The sequence below is a fragment of the Podarcis liolepis genome, assembly GCF_965112155.1.
Source record: "Podarcis liolepis genome assembly, chromosome: 1".
Lineage (NCBI taxonomy): Eukaryota > Metazoa > Chordata > Lepidosauria > Squamata > Lacertidae > Podarcis > Podarcis liolepis.
In genome coordinates, this window is record NC_139554.1 from 97,693,736 (window position 1) to 97,720,022 (window position 26,287).

At 40.6% G+C, this 26,287-nt stretch overlaps 1 protein-coding gene across 1 annotated transcript; it reads left to right on the top strand.

The window, feature by feature from the left end:
• Positions 1 to 25,907, top strand: LOC310703020 (histamine N-methyltransferase-like). Its single transcript, XM_083495000.1, has 7 exons — positions 1 to 125; positions 2,974 to 3,118; positions 3,848 to 3,900; positions 6,681 to 6,788; positions 10,303 to 10,433; positions 12,521 to 12,614; positions 25,173 to 25,907. Exons 2-7 carry the CDS (start codon positions 2,988 to 2,990, stop codon positions 25,526 to 25,528), a joined length of 873 nt encoding a protein of 290 aa, XP_083351126.1. The 5' UTR covers positions 1 to 125; positions 2,974 to 2,987; the 3' UTR covers positions 25,529 to 25,907.
• The last annotated feature ends 380 nt before the right edge of the window (positions 25,908 to 26,287 follow it).

Below are 26,287 nucleotides of genomic sequence, written 5' to 3' on the forward strand. Positions count from 1 at the left end.
GTGGAGATAGAGTCAGCTTGTAAAATATGCTTGCTCTGTAACAGAATCCATTTCCTGCTAACTACAATATTGCAACACACCCACAAATAGAAACTAGCACTTCCTTAAGGCAGAGACTTTTACATGTAAGTACTGTATTGATATTTTCAAACACTGTCCTTAACGTCCTTGAAAGTAAAAGCTGAAAGAAACTGTGTTTTTCTACTCAAAACCAAAAGAACATTATCTTAAAACTTTTTTTTCCTGTTGCAATTGTTCTAAAGTTCCTCAAGTAGGGTTTGTTTTGAAACCAGATTTTTTTTTTTTAATCCGCAGTGTTTATGGGGTTTTGCTGTTTGGCTATTTGACAGTTTAAATTCTGGAATGGGGAAATGTAAACAGTTCCACTTTATAACTACTGATGCAAAACTGCTTTAAACCAGGCCTCTGATTTATGAGAGAGTGTGGCAAAAAAGAACAAAAATGCTGCAATCTTGTGCATGCTTACTTTGAAGTAAATCTTACTGAACTCAGAGAGGCTTTCTTCTGAGCAAATTTGTATAGGAGAAGGCTGTGCAAAATGTTACAGCATATGCATTTAGAAGAATAACAAATTAAATCACCATCCTTGTAATAATGAATGCTGGTGAAGAACTCATATACATGATTTCACACGGGAACCAATTTTGCATGTTTCATTGTAGTTAGAGCCTACTGAATCCAACCTATAAATAAAATTACAACTGCTGCTATATGTGCAGGCTGAATCCAGAAATAATTTACTCAATTTCTCCACAGTGAATATACATAGGAGTGTAATCCAAGGAAGGATACAGACCAACCGTTAATATGTGAATTTTTGAAAGACTGAAGGTTTCTTATTATTATTTTGTGGAAATTAAAGCACACACAGTAGTTGTAAAACATTTGAAATGCCACGTAGTTCTTCCCAACTTCCTCTAAAAGACAGAAGAGGCTGATTAGCAGAAGATTGCATAAACATGGGCAGAATTGCTCTTTGATAACACAGGGCAATGTGTCATGTACAGTAAGCCCACATTGAACTTGTGTACATTCAGATTTATGTGCTTGGCAAAAAAAAAAAAAAAACTTTAAAATTTTGCTCTCAGTTTGTGTTTGGCTTGGTAGGCTGCAATATGTACAGGCCTGCCCCAACACAGAATACCATATGAATTAGCGGTACCGAGAATTTCTTCACAGTAGTTTTTCTGTTGTGCTAACAGTACTTTTTCCAATGGGTAATGGGAACTAGTGCTATTGTGTCTGTGTATTTCTTGGTTTGCCTCATCGTATGTTGGGGATGAACACAGGGAGGAAAGATTAGCTATCCAAGTCAGCTGTGTATATACATTTGTACACTGTAAATGTCAGCGCTTTTCTTCAACTGGAACTCACCAGAACTCAGTTCCAGCACCACTTAGGTGGGAACCATTGCCATTATAAGGGAACAAGGGAGGCATTCATGGTGAGTTCTGGCACCTCTTTCCAGGGCTAGAAAAATAGCAGTGGAAAATGTCATTTTGAACAAACAAAATATACAGCAAGTGGATCGTTTGGTGGTAAGTTAATACTTTCCTGAACCCGACTTGGTTCCCAAACCATCCCTTAGTTCAGGGGTTGTCAACCTGGTCCCTGCCGCCCATTAGTGGGCGTTTCAGGATTCTAGGTGGGTGGTAGGGGGTTCTATGGCACAAGCTAAATCCTCCTTCCATTGAGCACAGGTGGGCGGTAAGGAAAATTTACTATCAAGAAAGATGCATTAGGGGGCAGTAGGTATAAAAAGGTTGACTACCCCTGCCTTAGTTCATTTGCATGAAGTTGGGAAGCCAAGTCAAAGCACGGTGGTACCTCGGGTTAAGAACTTAATTCGTTCTGGAGGTCCATTCTTAACCTGAAACTGTTCTTAACATGAGAACACTTTAGCTAATGGGGCCTCCCACTGCTGCTGCTGCTGCTGCTGCTGCTGCTGCTGCACCACCACGCGGTTTCTGTTCTCATCCTGAAGCAAAGTTCTTAACCCGAGGTACTATTTCTGGGTTAGCGGAGTCTGTAACCTGAAGCATCTGTAACCCAAGGTACCACTATATGGTCAAGAAAGAAGGTTGTAACATGGAACAGCCTGGGGGAAATAATGACTGGAAAATGAAGAGAATGAGGGATATAGGAGACATGAACTTGTTGAGATGAAGGCAATCAAAAGGGGGCTTAGAAAAGTTTCTTAAATAAAAGGGACTGTGTGTGGTAGAGAGTAGAGAGAAAGGGGACGACTGTAGCAATGGAGGATGCCAGGGAGTCTAAGCAAGCGCAACTAGAGTGCAATTTGTTGTATTGATTTCAACTAATCAACCAGTGTTTGGTTACAGGTCTTTTATCATTTGCTGAAACTATACCAAATGCTGAGTTTTTTATGGCTGTGTGAGCATGATTAAAACTCAGAGTAAATGCTTACCTAGGCATTATTTTAATAGGTTCCAGCTCTTTAGGGAGAAGACTCTAATTCAATTTTGAAATAAAACATATTTTCTAGCTAGGCAGTAAACAAAAAAAAAAAAAAACCAAAACAAAACCCGCCATTTCTTAGATGTCACCTTGGAGATTCAGCAAACGAAGCCACGGAAATGATTCCTGATAGAAATCACTTATTGCTCAGACTTACAGCAGTGGCTACGTTTACAAAGGAGCTGTACTCCACAGCTCTGTACAGGCTGGGGAAAAAAAATAGCTATTTGCTGCGGTCAAGGTCTCTGTTCAAAGTCTGATAAAAACGCCGATATGCTGCTTTAGTAAGTGCTTTCGTCTACTTACTTGCGTAATACTTGGCAGCTATACATTTCTAAGCAGTCCTTGACGTGGGAGAACTGCCGACTCTGCTCTGTAGCCTTGCTTTTGCTTTTCTTTGTGCCTCACCCTACTCAAAGTGCAGCTAAATAACTCTGCTTTTGCTGTATATATCTTCTTTTTTAAAAAAATTAGGTTGGTATTCTGCCATGGCTATGAGAAGCTTGCTTTCTGACCATAGCCACTATGTCGAATCCTTTCGTCTGTTCCTTGAGAATTCGACGGAGCATCAATGCATGCTGGAATTCATTCAGAAGAAGCTGCCAGGCATATTATCAAGGTAAAAGCATCAGGCATCTTATCAGAAGGACAAACTATTGTTACGCTCTGGCATACATGATGTTTGTTTGTGTGTGCAACAGAGCCAGGTTTGCAAGAACTGCTGGAGAGTATCAGACTGCTGTTTCTCTCCTTCCCTCCCTCCTTTCCCCCTTCTCTAGATCTTTAATAATGTTTTACTTCAGACATCCCAGTAGAAAGCTTTTCTTTGTGATAGGGTTTGCCTAGCAGAAGACAGAGATCTTATTGTTTGCTCTCATGTAAATATAGCTCAACTTCCACGTATTCACATACAATAATGAACAGCGATCATGATTTATCAGGATGTACTTTCCTTTGCAAAACAAAAACAAAAACCCTAATAAAAAATTTAACCTCATTGATGATTCATGTGTGGAAGCTAAATAAACACATGTGGCGTATTGGCTTAGGGGACCTGAATGCCCTAACCACAACAGTTTGTCTAAGCATAGTATCCTAGTATATGGAAGCCCCATAAAAGTGTGCACTTTGGAACAAACCACTGAGACCCAAACCTGCTCCTGTCTTCATAACTCCACCTTTTCATTTATATAGGCCCATCCTGGGTTCTGCTAAACTAGACCAAGACCATTTCTGGATTCTGTCAAACTGAACTGATTGAAAATTTCTGAAAATGAATGTCATTGAACTTTTTGAATACCTACTGATATCTTACTGTTTTAAAAAGATGCACTCTTTACCTCCTCAGTATAGGCAGTGGAAAATCTACAATCAATATTCTAAGTGTTGGTGGTGGGGCAGGTAAGTAAAGTATGAAGAAATGCATTTAATTATTAGAACTACGGGTTTATATTATGTATATAACAGATTATAATTCATTTAATTTACAGTTTAGTTTCCCAGGTAGTTGTCAATAAAACCAGAAGCAATAGGATTATCTCTACAATATGTTGTATGGAAGAAAAAGACAGAATGACATCCAGTCTAATCCTTTGTATATTTACAGTTTTAAGGTTTTACATTTTGTATGTTGAGACCTAGATGGTGAAAAGCGGGATATATATATATATATATATATATATATATATATATATATACACACACACACACACACACACACACACACACACACACACACACATACACATATATATAATAATAGTAAGAGCTGGGCATTGTTGAACCCACTGAAATTAATAGGTTTGATGTACCTAATTCTGCATTGGATCGGGGTACATCATATCTGACTTTGGATTCCATTTCCTTTTCCATTACCAAATATTATACTAGTTGACCAAATGTCCAGAACACAGAGGGGATATGAAAAGGACCGACTGAGCAATCTCCACTAAAAATTGTATGTTGCACTGTGATCTTAAAACAGCTTAATTTGTAAATTAATCAACTTGTGCCATTATTGTCTTATCAGTAGCGTGAGTGGTGAGGGCAAAGATGGGGAAGAGACAGAAAAGTGAGCCATTTAATACACTATTTTGTTTTCTGGTGATAACCAACTAGATATCAGATCACACTATCCTTCAGGGTGGTCATACTCATTTGCTGCAGAACTGTGCAAGCTTTTTTCAATGGTTTTTTTTATTTTAAATACTGAATTTAGCAAAGAAAGAAGAAAAAGAAAGAAAACCAGAGAGGGGAAAGAAAAAAGAAACCCATCAGCTCACATTAAAAAATACAATTACTATTAACACATCCATCTTTATTTTATCTAAATATTTATAAACTGCACTTTTGTTTTTTTAAAAATACAAGTAGTTAGTGTACGCCATATGAAAGTTAAAATGATACAAAAAATCATTTTTAAAAACCATCCATAAATACAGGTTGGCCAAAAGAAGGTGTGCATTTCAGAGGCCTGTCTAAACACAATTATGAGGTGGATTTGTAAGAAGGCAGGAATGATTCCTGCTGAACCTTTGCTAGTAGGGCATAGTAGTAAAGGCTCACTCCCTAGTAAAGGCCAACCAAAACCTCTGGGGGCACGAGGAGCCACAAGAAATGCCATATCAGAGGATCTCAGTGATTGAGGTGGAGCATTAAACACATAAATTAATACAGACAATCCAAATGTCCAAACAGGTATTCACACAAAGTTAGTGTTTATAAGAAATGTGCTCAAATTTAGCAGGGGCAGCAAGGCCCTCGGACCATTGTGAAATAGAAGGTGGGTGATAGTCCCTCTAGGCTTGAAGTAGAAACGTATTGGTGAGGGAGGGCTCACAAAATCCACTTTTGTTGCCCTGCTATTAATACCCATGCTACAGGGCCATAATTAAAAAGTACATGGATATCTGCACATATCAAGGTTTTTGCTACTACACAGTCACTAGTTTAGTGACTGAACAACCCTGACAGAGAGCCCTACTTGTTCTGGGAAACAGCTCTACTCACCACAGTGTGGCAGCAGGTACTATGGAGTCATGTATCTGTCTGCCATGACTGTTAGCCATACATAGGCTTATTCTCCATTATTTTAACTAATCTTAAAAAACAAACAAACTCAGGTGTGCTACCAAAAGGCAGCTATCCATCAGTCTTAGTGCAGCGTTATCACTGACTCTTGGTATGAGAAGGACCCGACAGTAAAAATCCATAAAAGCAGCGTCTTTTAGACAGTCTCACTATAAGTGGCAATAACTAATAGTGAGAATGTGTTATGCCAGTCCATAAAGAAAGTACGCCTTGTTTTCACCCTTTATCTTATTAATGTTGCCAACTCACACCCTCCAATCACAAAAGGCATTTGCTGTGCTATAAAACAGCAAATGTGCCATAAACAATCCATTTCCTTGAAAAGTTTAATTGGAATCTTAATGGTGAACATAGTGATAGCCTTTTTAAGGTAATTGTATCGGAGAGCTTAAATAATTCCTATAGCTTAATTTGAAAGTTGTTGATAGCGCAGGCTGCCGCATATTCAGCTCTTGAATCCCCCAAAGCACTTGTTTGCATATAAACAACTAACTGAACTCAATTAAGGTCGTAGATTAAGCTACAAATCAAAGGGGTTGGGGGAAGGGGTGGTTTATAATAACCTGGTAGGGGTGGTGAGTTGATTACTTGTGAATGGGGAACGATACAATAGAAATGTGACTTTTTAAAATTTGGAGGAACAGGTTTTTATATCAGTACAGAGTTTTGTTTTGTTTTTAAGGAAAGAATAGTATTTGTACAGAAGGCACAGGAACTTCTGTATGCTTAGAATTAAGGACCAGTGTGCTTCTGAGCACATGCTCAGCTCATGAATTTGTTTACAGGATCAGAAATGTTCTCATTGTTAATACACACACACCGCTCCTGGTTTCCCCTCCACCCCCAAATATTCATTTCAACAATCTTTTTTTTTTGGGGGGGGGGAGCCTTTTGTTGCTGTTATTGTTAAACCTTTGGGAGTCAGATACATTGGTCAATATGCCACAAATCACTCTGAGATCTACCAGATCAGCCTTCTGCCAACCCATCTACATTGCTAAACCAAGTAATATATGTCAAGTCCTGTTACAAATAGTGGCAGCTCTCCCTCTCATTCTCCCCGCCCCCCTTTTTTCTTTCTTGTGTCCTAGGAGAAGTTGACCTTCAGATTCTTGCAGAAGTACGGGCTAAATATCCTGGAGTCGTCATTTGTAACGATGTGGTAGAACCAAGTGCTGAACAAATAAGTGCCTACAAAGGTATGAGTGCCGCAACCCCAGAGTTGGTCATGACTGGATCTAATGGTCAGGGGTCCCTTTACCTTTTATGCTTTCTTGGTTTCATTTCTTAAAAAGCAGAGTACAAAATAATTTGCCAGATAATTTGTCCTATCTGTTGTATCATTCTCATCCCGGGAAGTAACACTTCCAGGGAGCATTCATTCATCCCAATTTTATTGCAAGGGAATGGGGTAGCTATCGTTTGATAGCATGGCAGTGATCCAGAGGAGAGCAACAATAGCTTAATCCCTTCTGAAGCAGAAGTGGAAACAGTACAAGCGAAGACACTTGCTGCTGAAACTAAGAGGAATAGACTGCAACTGCCTGAAAAGTTAGGTTTGAACTCACTCCGAAGTGAAGGGCTACTTCATATTAATTTCCTAGATGGATATAAACGCACACAATATGTATGTTGCCAGTTCTGATGAAAGCACATGTCTGTTTTGACACGTGTGTTCATAATGGGAAGCTAATTTGTTGTATACTTGGCAAAGTAGGCGTATTTCCATGTGAAGTGGACCTGAGAGATACTAGCTCTCTTCAGATGTTCAGCCTGACCACATAAGCACCAAAGGAGAGTTGTGGGACAGGAGCATGCAGGCCACCCCTGACCCCCAGTGTCCCTGTGTGTGCTAGCCCCACTTCTACTCCTGACTTTTGCAGGAGTGGGACAGGGCCAGCACTCAAGGGAAAGCTGGAGACAGGGCTGCGGGTGTCAGTGGCATAGCGTGGGTTGCCAAGTGCCCAGGGCTGTGCAGAGGGGTGGGTTGGGGATAGAAATGGATGGAGTACATTCAACTGCCTAACAGTGTCCAAGTCACCCAGGAGATCGCAGCCACAGAGATAAGAAAGGAAGACTTGTTCCATAGTCTGGAGAGGTCACCTTCCTAGAGAAGCCTTTTTCAATGCAGCCCAGCGATGGAAGCGCACAGCTGTATTGAGGCAGCACCAGGTGTTGAAATTTTGTGCCCCCTAACATTTTTGCACCTGGGACAACTGCCCCTGCAGCCCTCCACTCCCTACTACACCACTGGCAGAAGAAGCTACACGTTTTTGCCTTCCCATGGTCAGGCTGAACACCTGAAAAGGGCCATTGTCTTGTGGACTTTCTAAACTTCTTTGGTCATTAGCCCAATTCTGATTTTTGGCATAGGGAAGCCACATTGACAGGCATTAGCTTTCTTTCCCTACTCTTCATTTCCTGATGTCTCCTCACAGACTGTCTAGTGATTAAATAGAAGCAGACTGAGTCAGATTATTTTCAGTGCTGATATGGATTACTGCTCAATGATCTCCGAGTTTAAAATAGCAAATTAGATTTGAACTGTGGTCGTATAGGCTAGAGACTGATAAATGGAAGAGAGGACTGAGCAACAGCCGCAGCATTCAGAAGTGGTAGCCATGTCCAAGAAGGAATGCAAAGGAAGAGAGATAAGTACAGGTGGAACATTTCTCATCTATTTCACAGGGATGTCTCCTAATCGGAGCCCTGAAAAATGTAAGACTTTGATTTGATGTGCTAAGTTAAAGCTGTACCAAAGCACGATGTGTTTGAATGCTATATGTGTATACAAAGCCCTTAGAGCACCTCCAGACTGTCAATTTTTTCAGGTGGGATTCAATTATATTCTGGCAAATTCAGGTTGTATAATTACAGCTGACTGGGAGGTCTTGTGCAGCAAACCCTGCTCCCCCCCCCCCCATTGGACTTTTTGCTATAGGGAAAGTGACAGGGAATTGCATTGGAAAGTGAGGGAATAACACTTGCTTTGATGCCAAATAATCTCTCCAACAAATCACCAATGCCACCTAATCACCCTGAACACAAGGGCCTTTCCACACTCTCTGTTTACAGTGCTGCTATAGTTGCTGTTTGATCCAATGTAAAAACTGAATTTGGAGCTGATTGTTTGCACCTTTGGTCACATTAGAGAGTGAGGGTGGGGCTTTCCTATGCACACTAATGGTTGTTTCTGTGAGAAAGGTTTTTTGGCTGTAGTCACACCCATTGTGTATCCTTGTGCTCCTCCAGCCATTAAATGTCAGAGCTGAAAATGAGGATAGCAATTTTGTAGCTTTTTGTGTGTGTGTTTAGTGTCTAGTATTCCCGAATTCTATTATTGTGGGAGTACAGGAAATTAGAAGACGAACTATGGGTCAACCTGAGCTATGGTGAACCTGGTTATTGTGATGAAATTTTGTCTGAAGCTAATGATTGCTTTCACAGGCAGTACTTTGACTCAGCACCATCATTCCTATCTGCCATCTCTCTCCTCTGAATAGCTCACAAATTCACAGTTTGCACTGGCCAGAGGGAAGCAGCATGAAACAGACATCTCCCAAACCACTCATCAGCCATCCCCTCTACATAGAAACCAGGGCAATGCTTGCACACATGCTAATAAAAAATTATTATTATTAGTCACACAAATGGATATATTGAGGATCCATTCCAGTTTTTTCACAAAAGTCAGATTTCTTGTGGTAGATTTTCTTTTTTTTAAGTACAGTATTCTGGCATGCTAACTGAATAATGATGACATCATGTGACAGAGAGTATGCAAAAAAGAAAAAGTCCAGAAAACAAAGCCACTATACCACTATAAATGGAAATGGCCCTTAGAGCTATTGGGGGACTTTCTGCCAAGAAACAGTGGAATCAAAGCTTGGAACAGGGTTCAAGTAGCTGTGAAACAGGTTCCTGGTTTTCTTTATTTCTGATAACTTTTGGGGCACCAAGAAAGGAGCATGCCATATGTCATGCTTTCAGCCTGGGATGCTAGAGAAATAGCAAGTATTTTCTGCAAATCAGGAAAGCACAGCAACCACCTCTGTCATTCAGTGCTCACAACTATGCTTAATTCAGAACTGATTTCATGAGGAGTTAAAATGAGGCACAATGGGGTTAAGTTTCCTATGGATTCTGGGGAATCAAAAGCCAATTGCATAATATATGAAAATACCTTATACACAATCTAGCCAATGTTATCAGTGGATATCAAAAGTAGCTGCCATTGGGCTTATCTGCTTCAATTTCTCCCATGGAACCAAGTAACATTTTATGCTGTTTCACTTTGTCCAGATAGCTGTACTCTACAACCCAGCCACTGCCTTAAGATATTTCTTCTACATTGTCCTGTAAATCTAAAAAGTGACCCTGGAATCTGAGTTCTAGATATAAAATAGCAAGTATATATAAGAACATATTTTCCTCCTGATTGGATTCATCAAACTACTTGAGAGGATGGAACTGGGGACAGATTCTGAAACAGCCGTATGATTTATGCTGCTCCAAAGTGTTCCTTCCACTTTGCTTTGCTCTGTGGAAGTGAGTGAATGGAAGGTGGCACCTGGCAGCTCAAGACTGGTCCCGCCAGTGACACCAGCGCGTTGTGCTTTTTAAAATATATGGCTTTCAGCTGCTTTAAAATTTGAAATGGAAATTTATTCTGTATTTGCAATTGAGATAAACTGTGGAGCTATCATATTTTAGAACGAGTAGCAAAGACAGAAAACCTTGAGAACATAAAGTTTTCTTGGCACAAGGAGACTTCGCTGGAATATGAAAGTCGAATGAAGGCAAGCAAAGAAGTGAAGAAATGGAACTTCATCCACATGATCCAGGTAAAGGGAGGCCTCAATTGTGGTTGTTGGGACAACCGTTTTCCTCATGCTACCTTTCGTGTGCAATAATACCACTTGAATTTCAAAGCGGAGCTCCAGTCCCTTGTATTCTATAAGTTTGTTCTGTTCACAAGCAATAATATATTTGTTCCAAACAATCAAGCCCAAAGAAAACAAAGAATGCATGCAAAACTTGCTGTAGAATAATAAGGACAAAACTCTGCTTTGCATTAGCTAGCGCATCTGAATAAAAAGTGAGTAGAGCTTAATATTGCTGCACCCCTTTTCCCTCAGCTATGCGGTTCTCTGACACAAAACTCAGTTGCACCCCCAGCTTCCCTGCTTCACCTCTCTCTGAGGTCTACCGCCCTGGGCTGGATTTCTGCTAGATATTTTAAACCCTCTTTATTTTTGCTGCCACCACCAGGTACGAGAATAATTGCCAGCTCTAGCATAGCCAGTCAAGAGGCAAGTGTGTATGATACAACAATATCATCAATAACAGAATAATATATTGCAGAATTATTCAGTGCTCAGAAGCATGTGGTTTCAGTTACATACTTTCTTAGATGCTGCTTTAATCCATAGAAACACCCCTACCTAACTCCATGCTTCTAAATGTACCTAAGCAAAATCCACCCTCCCCATCTACCCCAAATGCTGCCCCTACTTGCTAAATCCGTCACAATCTACCCAACACTATCCATCCAGTTCCGAGGGCCTTCTGAGGGACGAGGGTGAGAAGAGAAGTTACAAGGAACCAGGCGGAGGGCCTTCTTGGTAGTGGAACCTGCCCTGTGCAACACCCTCTCATCATATGCCAAACACAAACTTTCTGGAGACATATGAAGGCAGCCATGTATTGGGAAATTTTTAATGTTTGATGTTTTGCTGTGCTTTTATTATGCTGGAAGCCACCGAGGGTGGCCGGGGCAACCCAGGCAAAAGGCTAGGGTATAAGTAACAGATTATTATTATTGCTATTAATTCTACAACCTTCTCCCACCTGAACACTACTCACTTCCAATATTACAAGCACACCCCATTCCCCTCCCAATCCAACACTGACCCCTAATCCATGTACTGTCCTGAACCCCCGGCCTACCTGGCAGCAAGTCAGTATGTCAAGTCCAAAGTCCAAGTCCAGGGACCGAGCCACACAAGCAAATTCGAAAGCTCAGGAAATGCAGTCCAGTGTCAATCCAAGTAGCCAAGTCTGAAGTGCTGTAGTCAGAATACAGTTCAGAGTCACACCCAAATCACAGTGCAGGAACATGCAAGTCAAGACCCAGCAACATGGGGAGTTGAGCAGAAACAATGCCTCAGCTTCCCTTTTCTACCTTGCCTGCTGATTGCAGCATCTGGGCTTGATGAGGCATGTGACCCTCACCTGTTCCAAGCCCACTCCAGCTGAGGAATCACACATCCCAGAGCTAATGAGCTCCACCTGGCCAGCTATGGGCCCTTGCCTGCCTCAGCCTCCTGCAGCTCCCTATACCTTAGAGCAGTGATGGCCAAACTCGGCCCTCCAGCTGTTTTGGGACTACAGTTCCCATCATCCCTGACCACTCGTCCTGTTAGCTAGGGATGATGGGAGTTGGAGTCCCAAAACAGGTGCGGCGCCGAGTTTAGCCATCACTGCCTTAGAGCCTGCTGTGTTCATGGAGACAGGGGCTCCTCTGGCTCTGGTGATAGGTCCTGCTGCTCTGGTTCCTGTGCACTGATCCACATCCCCACCCCATCCTCCGTAACCCTGTGAATACTTCCTACACCAACCTCTCCTTGCCCCTCCCCACCTTGTCCCAGTGTGTTCCAGTCCTGGCTACATCCCTCACCAGGATCCCCTCCCTCCTCTCCATTGTCCTGCCGGTTCATGATGCTACTTGCCTACACATTTAGCACAATACATACTACCATATACTACTTTACTGTAGTTGCTCTAATGTGTACGCAGTATCATTTAGACACACATCACAAATACATTTATGGTTTGGGTATATTTGAGTCATTTCACACAAAAATGGGAGCATTCACGGAAAAGCTTCAGTGAGCTCATTCTACATTAAAGTGGTCCTTATATTTTCTAGATGCTGTATTATGTAAAAGACATCCCAGCTACCATCAGGTTTTTCCACAGCCTCTTGGAACCTGGGGCCAAGCTCCTTATTATTCTTGTTTCAGGTAAGTACTGATCTCAGTAGTTCAGGCACTGGTAATCTCAAGATTGAATTTCTGCAATGCGCTCTATGCAGAGCTTACTTTCTGCTTCCAGAAAGTGCAGTTTCTGCAGAATGCTGCAGTGCGGTTGCTGACAGGAGTAAGGCCCACTCAGCCTATAACACCTCTGCTCAGAGGTTCACACTGGTTGCCATTTTCTTACCAGGCCAAGTTCAAGGCGTAACTACAGGTATATAAAGCCCCAAAGGCTTGGAACCAGTTTACTTGTCGGATCACGTTATCCCATACTCAACTTCTTTGATCTGTAGTGCGGTAGTGCCTACACTTTGGAACTCACTGCCTATTGATATCAGGCAGGTGCCTTCACTGCAATCTTTTTGGCAACTGCTTAAAACGTTTTCGTTTAGGCACGGCTATCCAGACATTTAGATGCTTACACACAGCCCCTTTTACAGTTAATTATCTTTAAATGCTTTAAGTGTTTTTTGTTGAATTTTAATATTACTTGTAAACTGCTTGGGTGTATTATTACAATCAAGTGGGGTATAAATTTTGTTAAATAAATAAATACTACCAAGTACATTTCTTACACACTTCAAGGTTGTAATTTAGACTTCTATGTGATTTCCTATGAATGTGTCTGTTTTCATAATGGAACACCAAGACCCAGCTGCTTATACAAATCTATTTCTCAGAGATTAAAAAATACAAAAATTTAATTATCATACAAGTTATATAAAAATTTCTCATATTAAAATGCACCATAAAAACATTCTGATTTAAACAATCTTATCTATTTATGCACCCCTATCCCAGTCTTCAACACACTTTTGACCACATAAATAGACTATTATACATGTGTGTCAATTGTACACACCCAAACTCTACTTTTTTAAAAAAAGGATTTTAAAATACTTGTGTTAATCTGCCCTTTCAGCCTCCTCCTGTGCATGTTTTCTTGGATATAAGTCCCACTGAGCTTAATGGAGCTTACTTGGAGTTTAATGGTGCATAGAATTAGCATGTCTATTCTGTAGCATCATGAACAGCTTCATAGATTAATGATATGCAATGAGTTCGACAAATCCATGCAATATTTCTTCTGGTATTGGTACCACATAATTAGCGGCTAAAGTGGAAGTTAATCTCCTTTGTGGGGAGATACCTGTTCTCATGATGTGGGGGAGGTGTGTCTTTTTCTACCTTCTAAACAAGGCGTATCTCTTACAAACACATTTATTTATTACAGTTATAATATGCAGTGCTTTTTTTCTAAAAAAAAAATGTTTAGGGGTACTCTCATTTTCCTACTCATATCAAAATTCTGCCCCTCAATGAGACCAAACGTAGATTCACAAAATGTTTGGGGTTATGCGTACCCCTGCATCCCCCCAGAAAAAAAGCACTGATAATACGTTATAATATAAAACTGAGGTAAGAGAACCCTTTTTTAAAGAATGGAACACAAAGCAGGATTTCTAGATTCCAGGCACAGAAGCTACACATGTTGAACCTCTGCAAAATTGTTGCATTGTGTATGAGTCAGTTACAATCTAGAAGAGTGATGGGGAATTATCAGTTTATTCAGCTAGGAATGGGGAAGGAAGAGCTTACTTTTTATCCCTGAATTGCACCGAGCCATTGAGTTAATTAAGACTGTCGCTTAAGCACTACAGGGGAGGTAAGGCCCATTCAATGTAGTGGATGTTTATTCTGAGTAAACATGCACTGGTTTGTGTGTTGCCCTCATTAGAAGGTCCCTGATTCTTTGGATGTCATGGAATGTAATGAAGTTGTCTATCACAGAGATACGAGTTAATTATATAAACATTAGAAGAATTCACAGAGTTATAAAATAGCTTTATAAAGTTCATAGCAGACAACAACAGCCCAAAATGTTCCATTAATTGCAGAATGTCTCCGTTTCCCCTCCCCTAACTGCACACAAATGTCACAACAAATGTTGCAAACAGAATAGGCACTAAATCTGAAATCTCAACTCATGCAAGAAACCCAATTGTTCTTAATGAATCCATTAATCTGCTGCACATTTTTCAGAATAGCACATGTCGTAACACCTGACTGCATGTGGCATTAAGTAAATCTCTACAATGGAGCTCTGTTGTGCTATTTTGCTGGCTCATTGCCCATGTTTACTGCCCATTTTGTTTAATATTGCGATACAGTGTAAAAAAAAAAAAAGAATCCCATTTTAGGCTGGTTGTATTTGACACCTGAATAAGAAAGTTGTGATCAAGTCAATTGCAAAATAGAATACCAGAGGAAGTGGCATTTATATGTTCATGTGGATATAGTACCGAGGCAGCAGAGCAAATTGAACAGATTACACACAGCAGGTTTCAGTGCCTAATGGGCATCTTATGTGTACAACCAGCCAAAGTTAACCGTTTTCAAGTTCCACTGATTTCAATGGGCGAGTTAAACATGTATGAAAAACTCTTCCATTAAATTCAATGGACCTAGCAAGTGATTGAATAGCCTAGTTTGTGCCTGAAGTGTCCTATTCGGTTACAACAGTGGCATATTTTTTACTAGACATAACAGATATGATTTTGTTATGCGTTCTTCAAATGCATGCCTAATTTTATCTCTCATTTTGAAAATGTTTTTTTTTGCATTGAACTTTTTATTAAAGTTTTCCAAAAAAAACCACTCAGCATATCATTTACATATCACATTGTTTGTCTTATTTGGACCTCCCACAACTTTTCTGGCAATCATTCGAAGTTCAAATCTTATCCTCACATTCCTTTGTTACAATATTTCCATTATGTTTTATGTTTCTAATCTTATTTACCTTCTGGTAATATTCCCTATTATTCACAAAGCTTCTTTGAAACACACTAGCGTTGTTCCATCCTCACATATATTTTCCAAATACTCCGTAAATTTCCCCCAGTCCTCTAAAAATCTATGATCTTTTTGGTATCTAATTTTTCCCGTTAATTTGTCCAGTTCTGCATACTCAGTTAATTTTGACCTCCATTCTTCCAAATTCGGGACCTCTTCCTGTTTCCACCTTTGAGCTATCAATGTCCTTGCAGCGGTAATCGCATATTGAAACAGTTTGCTGTCTCCCCTACTTATATCCCTTCTTGTTATCCCCAGCAAGAAGGTTTCTGGTTTCTTACCAAAGCTATATTTTAGCATTTTCTTTAGTTCATTGTATATCAGCTCCCAGAACCCCCTTACTTTTCTGCAGTCCCACCACATATGCATAAATGTACCTTCTTTCTCCCTGCATCTCCAACACTTGTTACAAGTCTTGTACATTTTTGATAATTTTACTGGTGTCATATACCACCTGTAGACCATCTTCATTGTATTCTCTTTTAGTGTAACACATGCGGTAAACTTCAAGTTCTCATTCCATATTTTTTGCCAATCATCCAAATCTATGTTGTAACCTAAATCTTTGGCCCACTGAATCATAACTACTTTCACCTCCTCATCCATTGTGTGCCATTCCAACAGAATTTTGTACATTTTAGAGATTATTTTGCAGTCATTATTTACAATTTCTGTTTGGAATTTTGAATCTTTTTCTTTGTACCCTTTTTCTTTCTCTTCCTTTTTAAACATTTCGTTTACTTGGCGGTAGTGCAACCAATCATAGACATATTCTTTTACTTGTTCATATGGTTTTATCCTCCACTTATCCCCTTCCTTCACCACCAAATCTGCGTAGGTGACCCAATCGCTTCTCATATTAATTTTCTTAACTCCCATAGCCTCTAGCGGGGATAACCAATGTGGGATCCCTGTTTCCAATATATTTTTGTATCTGTCCCAAACCTCCAGTAACGATCTGCGAAAGATGTGGTTTTCAAATGAACCGTAGCCTTTCTTCTTTTCTTTCCAAAGATGCTCATGCCATCCAAACCTTGCATCGAATCCTTCCAAATCTAGGAGCTTTGTATTTTTTAGTTTTATCCATTCTTTTAGCCAGCAGAGGCATGCTGCCTCGTAATATAACTTCAGATCCGGCAGGGCAAAGCCTCCCCTTTCTTTTGTATCTGTTAATAGTTTATACTTAATTCTCGGCTTTTTGCCCTGCCAAATGTATCTAGAGATCATTCTTTGCCATTCTTTGAAAATCGCCACTCCTTTTAGAATTGGTAACATCTGGAAAAGGAACAGCATCTTCGGTAATACTAACATCTTGATCATTGAGATTCTTCCCCAGAGAGACAATTTTAGCCTATTCCATATTTCCAAATCTTTCTTAATTCCCTTCCACACCGAAACATAATTATTTTGGAACAGATCAATGTTCTTTGGCGTTAACCATATTCCCAGGTATTTCACTTTTTTGGCGATTTCTATTCCCGTTTTTTGTTGCAGTATTTCCATCTCTGTTTTTTCCATGTTTTTAGCTAAAATTTTGGTTTTCTTCCTGTTTATTATAAAACCTGCCACCTCTCCAAATTTTTCAATTTCTTCCAGTATCTCTGTTGCGGTTTCCGACGGTTCCTCCGCCATCAAAACTAAATCGTCAGCAAAGGCTTTAACTTTATATTGGTTTCGGCCTACTGCCACCCCCTTTATGCTTTCCTTCTTCCTAATTGAGTCCAGTAGCACCTCTAGGACCATAATGAATAATAGTGGAGACAATGGGCATCCCTGTCTAGTACCTTTGGAGATCTTTATCTCTTCCGTGATCACATTATTTACTATTAGCTTCGCTTTTTGCTCCGTATAAATTGCCTTTATCCCATTGAGAAAGTCGTTCCCCATTTCCCTCTGTTCAATGTTTTTTAGCATGAAATCCCATGATACGTTGTCGAACGCTTTTTCGGCGTCCACGAACATCAGCATTGCTTGCTTCTCATTCCTGGCAGCCAGGTACTCTAGAATATTTATAACATTTCTCACATTGTCACGCATCTGCCTGCCTGGAAGGAAGCCCGCCTGGTCTTCGTGAATAGTTTCTTGTAAAACCTTTTTTAATCTTTCTGCCATTATTCCTGCAAACACTTTGTAGTCTGTGTTTAGTAGTGAGATTGGTCTGTAATTTTTTACTTGGGTTGAATCCGCCTCATCTTTCGGGATAAGAGTTATAAATGCTTCCTTCCACGTCTCTGGGATTTCTCTCTCCTTTAGAATGGTGTTCATAACCTCTCTCAATGGTTGCGATAGGGTTGTACCCAATTCTTTGTAATATCTTGCTGTGAAGCCATCCGGTCCTGGGGCTTTTCCATTTTTCAGTTTTTTAATCGCCGCCATCAGTTCTACTGTATCGATTGGGGTGTTCAGCCTTTCTTGTGCTTCTGTCGGGATCTTTTGCACCTCCTTCTCATTTAGGTATCTCTCTATTTTTCTCCTGTTATTCTTCTCTTTTCTTTTATATAATTGTCTGTAGAAATCCAAGAAACCTTTCCTGATGTCTTTAGGGTTAGTTATCTCTTCTCCTCCCACTACGATTTTGTTTATTGTATTTTGCTCTTTCCTTTTCTTAGTCTGCCACGCAAGCCATTTTCCTGATTTGTTTGCAAATTCGAAGTTCCTTTGTTTCAATTTTTTGATGTTCCATTCCACCTCCTTGTTTATCATCATTGCAAATTGAGTTTGAAGAGCCTTAATACTTTGTTTAGCTCTTTCATTGTTTGGTTTCTTGATCAGCTTTTGTTCATTTTCCATAATTTGTTTTAATATTTCTTTCTTTTCTTTCTCTCTATTTTTCTTTTTGATCGAATTCTGTTGTATAAAGAAACCTCTCATTACTGCCTTGTTTGCGTCCCAGACTGTACATATTTTCGTTCCTTTGTTACAATTGTCTTCAAAGTATTCTTTCAATTTCTTCTGTGCCTCCTGGACCACCCTTTGATCGTCCAGGAGGTAATCGTTCAATCTCCATCTGAATGTTCTTTCTTCAAAGCCTTTAATTTCCAACTTAATGGGACTATGGTCTGAGATAACTCTCGGTTGAATTTCCACTTGAAGGATTCTTGGCGTTAGTTCATTTGAAATCCAAATTTGATCAATTCTCGAGAATGACTGATTTGGTTCCGAATAGAAGGTGAACTGTTTTTCTAGCGGATGTCTTAGCCTCCAGGTGTCTATTAAATTACAATTTTTAACCATTTCAAAGAAGGTTTTTGGTAGTTTCCCTTCTTTCGAGCCGTTATTTCTCAATCTGTCCATTTCTGATGACACCACACCGTTCATATCACCCATCAAGATTATCTTCTGGTCCGCAAACTCCAACAGCATTTCTTCCAAATTCTTAAAGAAATCAGTCTTGTTTCCATTAGGCACATAGATCCCGACTACTACTATTTTTTCGCCTTGCCAAATAATTTGAATTGCCATGATTCTTCCGTCCTCATCCTTAAAAATTTGTTGGGCCTCGATCTTACTCTTTACATACAGTATCACTCCCCTCTTTTTCTCTTTGTCTGAGGATATGAATTCATTTCCGAGTCTCTTATTAATCAGAATTCTTCTGTGTCTCTTTGCGACGTGTGTCTCCTGCATACAAATTATGTCTAAGTTCTTCTTTTTTAGCAGTTGTTCCACCTTATTTCGTTTCTTCTTGTCGTTCAATCCGTTGACATTCCAATTCCAAATTTTTAAAGCCATAGTGTTTCCAATTCGTCAAATTATTCAAATGATTTACCTAAGCTATTACAATCTTTCTTCCTCTTCTTCCCCACTCTCCCCTTCCTCTTCCTCTTCTTCCTTTTGTCCTCCGTTACTCGTCTTTTCTTCTACCCCTCCTGTTGCACCTTTGATTTCTTCTTCTTCCTCCGCAATTAGTTCTTTGTACTTTCTCTGGAACTTGCCTATCTCCCCTGGGCTGGTCAATCAATGTCTCTTATTCTTGTACATGAAGGAGCATTTTGAAAATGTTTATCGGTTTAATAGTACAAAATTTAAAAAGGGGAGGATAGTATTCTTCACAAATGTTTGGTGCAGCTGTGGCCACCCTTTGCTCTTAAAGCTGGGCCTCTAAACTGGGGGCTGCTTCTCCTCCATAATGCTCACTGTGTGACTAAAATAATAAATTTGGTAGGTTACCATGTATCTGAAGAAGTGTGCTTGCACACGAAAGCTCATACCAAGAACTAACTTAGTTGGTCTTTAAGGTGCTACTGGAAGGAATTTTTTTGTTTTAAATTTGGTAGGGTTTATATAAATGGCTGCCTTTCTATCATAGGAATAGGGGGGGGCAGGAACACAGCAGCACACAATTGTGTGAATTACAGGGAAATGTAACTAAGAGCCATACATACATCACATTACATTGAGCATGGTTAAACTGTTCCCAGATTGCATTTTTTCCTGATTGCACATCGAAGATGGGATGTCTGCATGTTGTCTCCCCCAAATCCTCACACGTAGAATACGAGCATGCCAGGGAGAAGTCCCACCTAGCAAACCAATTCCCACAGCCATTTCAAAACCAGGAGATGTTGCAGTTCTGTATTTCAAAAGTTATTGGCTCTAGGTAATAGAGGGTTAAGCCACAGAGCCTAGGACTTGCCGATCAGAAGGTCGGCGGTTCGTATCCCCGCAACGGGGTGAGCTCCCATTGCTCGGTCCCTGCTCCTGCCAACCTAGCAGTTTGAAAGGACGTCAAAGTGCAAGTAGATCAATAGGTACTCCTCCGATGGTAAGGTAAACGGTGTTTCCGTGCACTGCTCTGGTTCGCCAGAAGCAGCTTTGTCATGCTGGCCACATGACCCGGTAGCTGTAAGCCAGCTCCGTCGGCCAATAAAGCGAGATGAGCACGCAACCCCAGAGTCGGTCATGACTGGACCTAATGGTCAGGGGTCCCTTTACCTTTACCTTTACCAGGTTACAAAAGTAAACTTAAAATTAACTCCAAGAGAAATTTGAAAAGTTTAATCTACATTTTGGCAGAGGCTGAGGTACTGTATTTCACTGCATAATGGTCACCACCGCATAATAGTCGCACCCCCTTTCTTCAGTCCCTAAAATCGGTCCCAAAGCATTCAGGGAATTTCTGAGCACCAAGGGAAGAACTCAAGGGCACTTTTGCTGCCGGGTTGGTACAGGATGCTGAAGCAAGGGAGGGGGTAACAGGGAGGGCTTGTGACAACTGTAGACCTCCAGTGAAACAATAAGCCCTAATGAAACTTAGATACTCATAAAAAAAGTATGCTTGAGTCAGTGTCCACTGGTGCCAGAGGATGCCCAAGTCTCAGTTTGGGCTGTAAACCCACCAGCTTCCCTTGCCTAGGGTAAGTTTGGCAAAGGAGATATAGAAGGGCAGCAGGGTGGGTTTGTGGCTCAGATACTAGTAATAATCAGGAGAGGAGATATGGATAGTCATGAGCGGTAAGACAGGTGCAATGGGGAAGGGGGAAGGCTGCCAAGGAGACCATGGGGTTAAGTGGAAGAAAGGCAAGGGAATAAAAGCACTAGACCAGGTGAAATAGGAAAAACAGCAACAGAAGAAACCATCTTTGAAATAATACTCCCACTTAAATAATACATAAAAGCAATTTCTGTAGTTCACCAATGTGACACCTGTGAAAGACTTGCTGTTCTTTGGCAACTCCTGTGCTTTTCAGCGGAGCTTGTCCATGTAGGAGTTCTTAGCAGATTCTTCTCGGTGTAAACTTTCCCCTACAGAAGTAATAGGGGATATTCATGAGAAACTGGGAGTAGAGGCTAAAAAGAGCAAAATGGTAAGGACACGGTTTAAAGGCTTCAGATCCTCCTACATTCTGCTTGTCAACAAGACTGAGGCAGCTCTGAAGAGTTATGTAGTGTTGTTTTTAAGATAATAGTCTCCCCACACATTCAGTTCTCAACAAAGTATTGAAAAACAAAAGTAGTGCCATATGTTGCATCTACAGGGAGTGATTATTTTAATGTGCCAGTCAGGTAGTGTATAATTGCTCCGTTCAGAAATGGTGTTGAGTCACAGAACACTGACACCAGCACATTTCCTGCAATTAGTGCTCTGCATTCATTTTCCGCCAGGTGGAGAAGGGAGGTGGGGGGAAATATAGACAAATTTGTTGTGCGGCATCGATTCTAAACCGCCAGAGTGTTTATGTTTCAGAAAGAAACTGTTTAAAGATATACTGCTTTCCAAAAAGGCAGGCAAATGGCTTTATTAGCAATGGGGATTTGCAGTCATACCTCTCAGCAAGCCCTCATTAGTCTTGAATTTATTGCTTTCCTACCCAATGGGGCTGGTGGCTTTGGCCTTTTATAAATGATTCACATCAGAAATGCTGAATCATGCCACCAAGGGCACCAAATAAATGGATTAGCCTGAATTCACTTCCCACTGTTCCTGCATGTGGATATATATATATATCCATCCGCAGGATCTTATCTGTGTCTCTTATGCTAGTTTTTAGTAGACTTCTATAAGAATAGCTCCCTTGTCACAGTAGGATGCAATCTGACTGGCCTAAGGTTACCAAATGTTCTTTATATTTTGAGATATCCCCTATTCCAGAACTTCACAGATGAGCAGAACATAATGGATGTCCCTTGTCAGAGAATCTTGTCATTTCATACTTCTTGGAATAGACACCAAAGCTCTTTGATGTCTTGGGCTGCTTGCTTCTCTTTGGCCTGCTTTAAATCGGTGTAATTGTTTGTCAGTGGTCTGGCATTTCCTTGCAGCTTAGCCTCAACGCTAAGCTGCGGCCTCTTTTAAATGTGCATACATTGGGCAAGTTCTCTGAATCTTGACAAAATTCCATGAAAATGAATGGGGTTTTAATTGGTCACGGACTTGCACAGGTGAGATTTATTTCCTATTAAGCAGCCATAGGATCTGGCTGAATGTTCTATTTCTTTACTTTAAATGGGCTTAACCCATGAGTAATTTGAGAGCTGTGACATAACAAGTTTGTTGGTTTGTTCAAGCCCCCAGAAAGCATTTCTAAATGATAATAAAACAATTCATCAAAAAGCAGGGAGCTTCTAGGCTCTTACTGTTTTGCAGATGAGATTCAAGCAGGTTGCACAATTAAGGTAGATTTGGCACTCTTGTACAATACACTCACTCAACACACCTCTTGCTCCTCTGGCCTGGAATCAGTGTCTGAGGAGAGGGCATGGAATCCATTTTACAACTCCAGTGACACAGTATGGCTCCTGACAGTCCTCCTTCTTTGTGCTATGTTCCTCCAGGAGTTTTTTTCCAGCAATGGGTTCCTGCATTGCTGTTCTGGGATAGTCCTCTCTTCTCTATTGAGAAATTCCTCTTCTTGCCCAGTAGCTCAAAGTGTGGTCAGGCGGGCCTCAAGTTGCTGTACCTTGTCTTCCAGCAAGGCAACCAGCTTGCACTTGCTACAGGTGTAGTTCTGCATGTTCGCAGGCAGGAAGAGAAACATGGCACAGGTGTTGCAGTCACTGCAGCAGTTCCCTTGCCGTCCATGTCTCTTGGCCCTAGGGGCACCATGAGACAGCACTCTGGGCCTCCCCTTCAAACTCCCCTGCTAGATGCCCTCAAAAACACCCCTGTTTACTAGTCCTATTCATGAGCTCCTGGTCACGGGCTCCCAGAGGCTGCAAACAGCTAAATAGAACTGCTGCTGGCTGCTAACTCCTTCCCTGTGACATGATGCCATATAAATTCCCCACAAACAAGCCAGTACAATTGCTCAATAAACATATGGTGTATAGCCTCTCCACAAACTTTGTTCAACTATATTAGGATGAATGCTTCATAAACAGATCACCTGGGAGCTAGCCTAGTATCATATCAGGATTAAATGAGCAACCAGAACAGAGCAGATAATCTTCATTGCTGAAACTGATGAGTGAGTCCTACTCATGTATCAGCCACTTTAGCTTTGCCTCTAATTAGACATTAGAGTCTAATGTCTAATAATTTCTCAATAGTTCATCTCTGTTGGCATTATGGGGGAGGGGAATTCACACAGCACTATTAGGTATATTATAGTGACTTTGGAATCCACTAACCCAGGCATCCCCAAACTTGGCCCTCTGGATGTTTTGGGACTACAACTCCCATGATCCCTAGCTAACAGGACCAGTGGTCAGGAATGATGGGAACTGTAGTCCCAAAACATCTGGAGGGCCGAGTTTGCCTATGCCGGCACTCACCAGTAGTTCAAGCAAACTATATCCTCATTAAGATCAAGAATTTGGGAAAAGTTATCTTGTAATGTCTAACCATGGTTTGTACTTGAAAACAATCCTAGCCTCACCACTGATGGTTTCAGGTGGTGTTAGGATGGCATGTGAGTGCCTTTCTGCTGGCAGAGAGAAGTGCAGGTGGAGGATGGGAGCTTCTCCATGGTGGAGGTCCCAGCTGCGCCCTAGCAGGTAAAAGCTACTACCAGCAGTTATGTTTACTCAGAAACAAACCCTGTGGTATTTAATGAGGATTTCTGTGAAGTACGTTTTCATTGGATTGCAAGCTTGGCATCCAGTGTGTCCTCTGCTGAATTTGTTCATGCACTCACTTATTCATACTGGACCCATAAATGGCTGGCATTTGTAAAAATTCCTCTCCTCATATGGACAACCATACATATCTTGATGAGATATCGAGGAAGAGGCAAAAAATCTAAGGGCTTGTTTACCTAATCAGTTAAACTTGAATAACGTCTCCTTACTTCAACTTCTGATTTGATTGCAGATTCAGAGGATGAATCAAAAGCTGAAAAGAGTTAAACGAAAGTCAATAACCTGCTAAAATCAAAGACTTGCTTTCTGACTAGAGATGAGATAATGAGAGGACATTCTAAATGTTTTCTCCTCTCCACCCCCATCCCACCCTATGAATGTTCTGTCCCTTCAGTGATGTGTAGGGCAGCTATGGTAATTTCATTGTTTACTCTTGCAGCACCATGTGACAAGACAAGAACATCAAAAGTGGCTCTGGTCTATGACCACTATTAAGCATCTTTCCCTCTCTCTGGATGGTTAGGAAAATTATCAGCCTTGGTCTAATTTACCATGATGGGCCAAAGGATGGGCTTAGCACAGACTTCCATGCAGCTCCCTCTATAATCAGTGATTGGCTATTATTATTTTTAAATAAATATATATACCACCCTTCATCCAAAGATCACAGAGTGGTTCAGCACATAAAAATACAAAATAAGAACCCATAATACCTAATGAAAACAAGAATAAAAACAAGCCAATATCCCCCCTCCCACAAACACATATGAAAGGCCCTAGAACAGAGCTTTCGAAACTGCAAGTTCCAGGGAGCTCAGAGGCTCCACATTAACCTAGACCAGGACATTTAGTGTGGCTGCCCCTGCCCTGTGGAATACCATTCATGACAAGAAACAACAGGTGACCACTATTTGGACTTTCCATAAACAATAGAAGACATTTTTGTTCTGACAGGCTTTCCCAAGCTGCATAAATAGGCCTTTGCCACAAGTGTCTGCTTGTTAAGCGTTTTAGTATTGTTTTAAATGTATTTGTTGTGTTTCTGTTTTTAACTGTTTATAATTATTGTATGTGTAAATTGCCTCAAGAGAAAGTGCTTTACAAGGTGATTAATAAATCAGCAATAATAGTAACGAGGAAAATAAAACTGCAATATGATTTATTTGGCAGGAACCAGTGGCTGGGCCAGGCTCTGGGAGAAATACGGTTCTCGCCTGCCTCTGAATGATCTCTGCTTGTATGTTTCATCTGCTCACATTGAAGAGATACTTGATGGGGCTGGTCTAACGTACAAGTCCTATGAGCTTCCATCTGATATGGACATAACTGATTGCTTCACTGATGGAAACAGAAATGGGGAGTTGCTGCTTGATTTTTTGACCGAAACCTGTAATTTTAGTAAAACTGCCCCCACTGAATTAAAAAATGAAGTTATCAGAGACCTTAAAAAGCCTGAATACAGTGAAAAGAGGGGTGACAAGTATTTTTTTAATAACAATCTGAGTGCAATAGTGATTGAACCCTAAATGTGTTCAGCTGTGAAGCAGCCACTCAGTTGAATATTTACTATTTGTTAAATACTTTATTAGTTTGGTAAGTATGTGATGCTTGAGTCAAATACACATATATCCACAGGATCCAACCTTTTTTGGCCACTGTTACAGCTGCTTAACAATATTGTTAGGTGTTTACCATATTAAGACTTTGCTAACAGATTAAAACATAGCTTGCAGAGTTGTACATCATTATCCTTGCGCAGTGGTTCTGTTGTTGGCTATCGTGTGCTGAGATCATTAATCAAAACTTGAAAAATTGCAGGCCTGTGTGCCTCTTGATTGATGGAAAAGGTGTTGTAATGACCTTGAAAAGATGAATCCTTTATGAAGAAAACAGAAAAAGGAAAAACATTTTTAAATAGAACTTTATAGCTGCCTTTACAGTTATTGCAGCACATATTTCAAACCTTTAAATTTTAGAGCCCACAGTCAGTTCTGCTCTTAGCTCTTTAATGTTTTTCTCTTTGGTTTAACGCTGTTTAAAAAGTAATATGTAGTGATAGGCTGGGGAGAAGAGGAGAAGAACCTTAAGATGCAGGTTTAGAGATGGGAAGAACAGGCCAAATGGCTGGGCATTTGTGCCTGCTTAATGGTTCCGGTGGAAGTGGAAATATCTAAGTGAAAGGGGACCTCCAGTCAAGGTCATTGTATCCAGCTCTGTTACTAATATCAGGAATATCCTGTGTTTGGTGAATCAGTGGCCCTGTGCATATATCTGCTACTGCATAC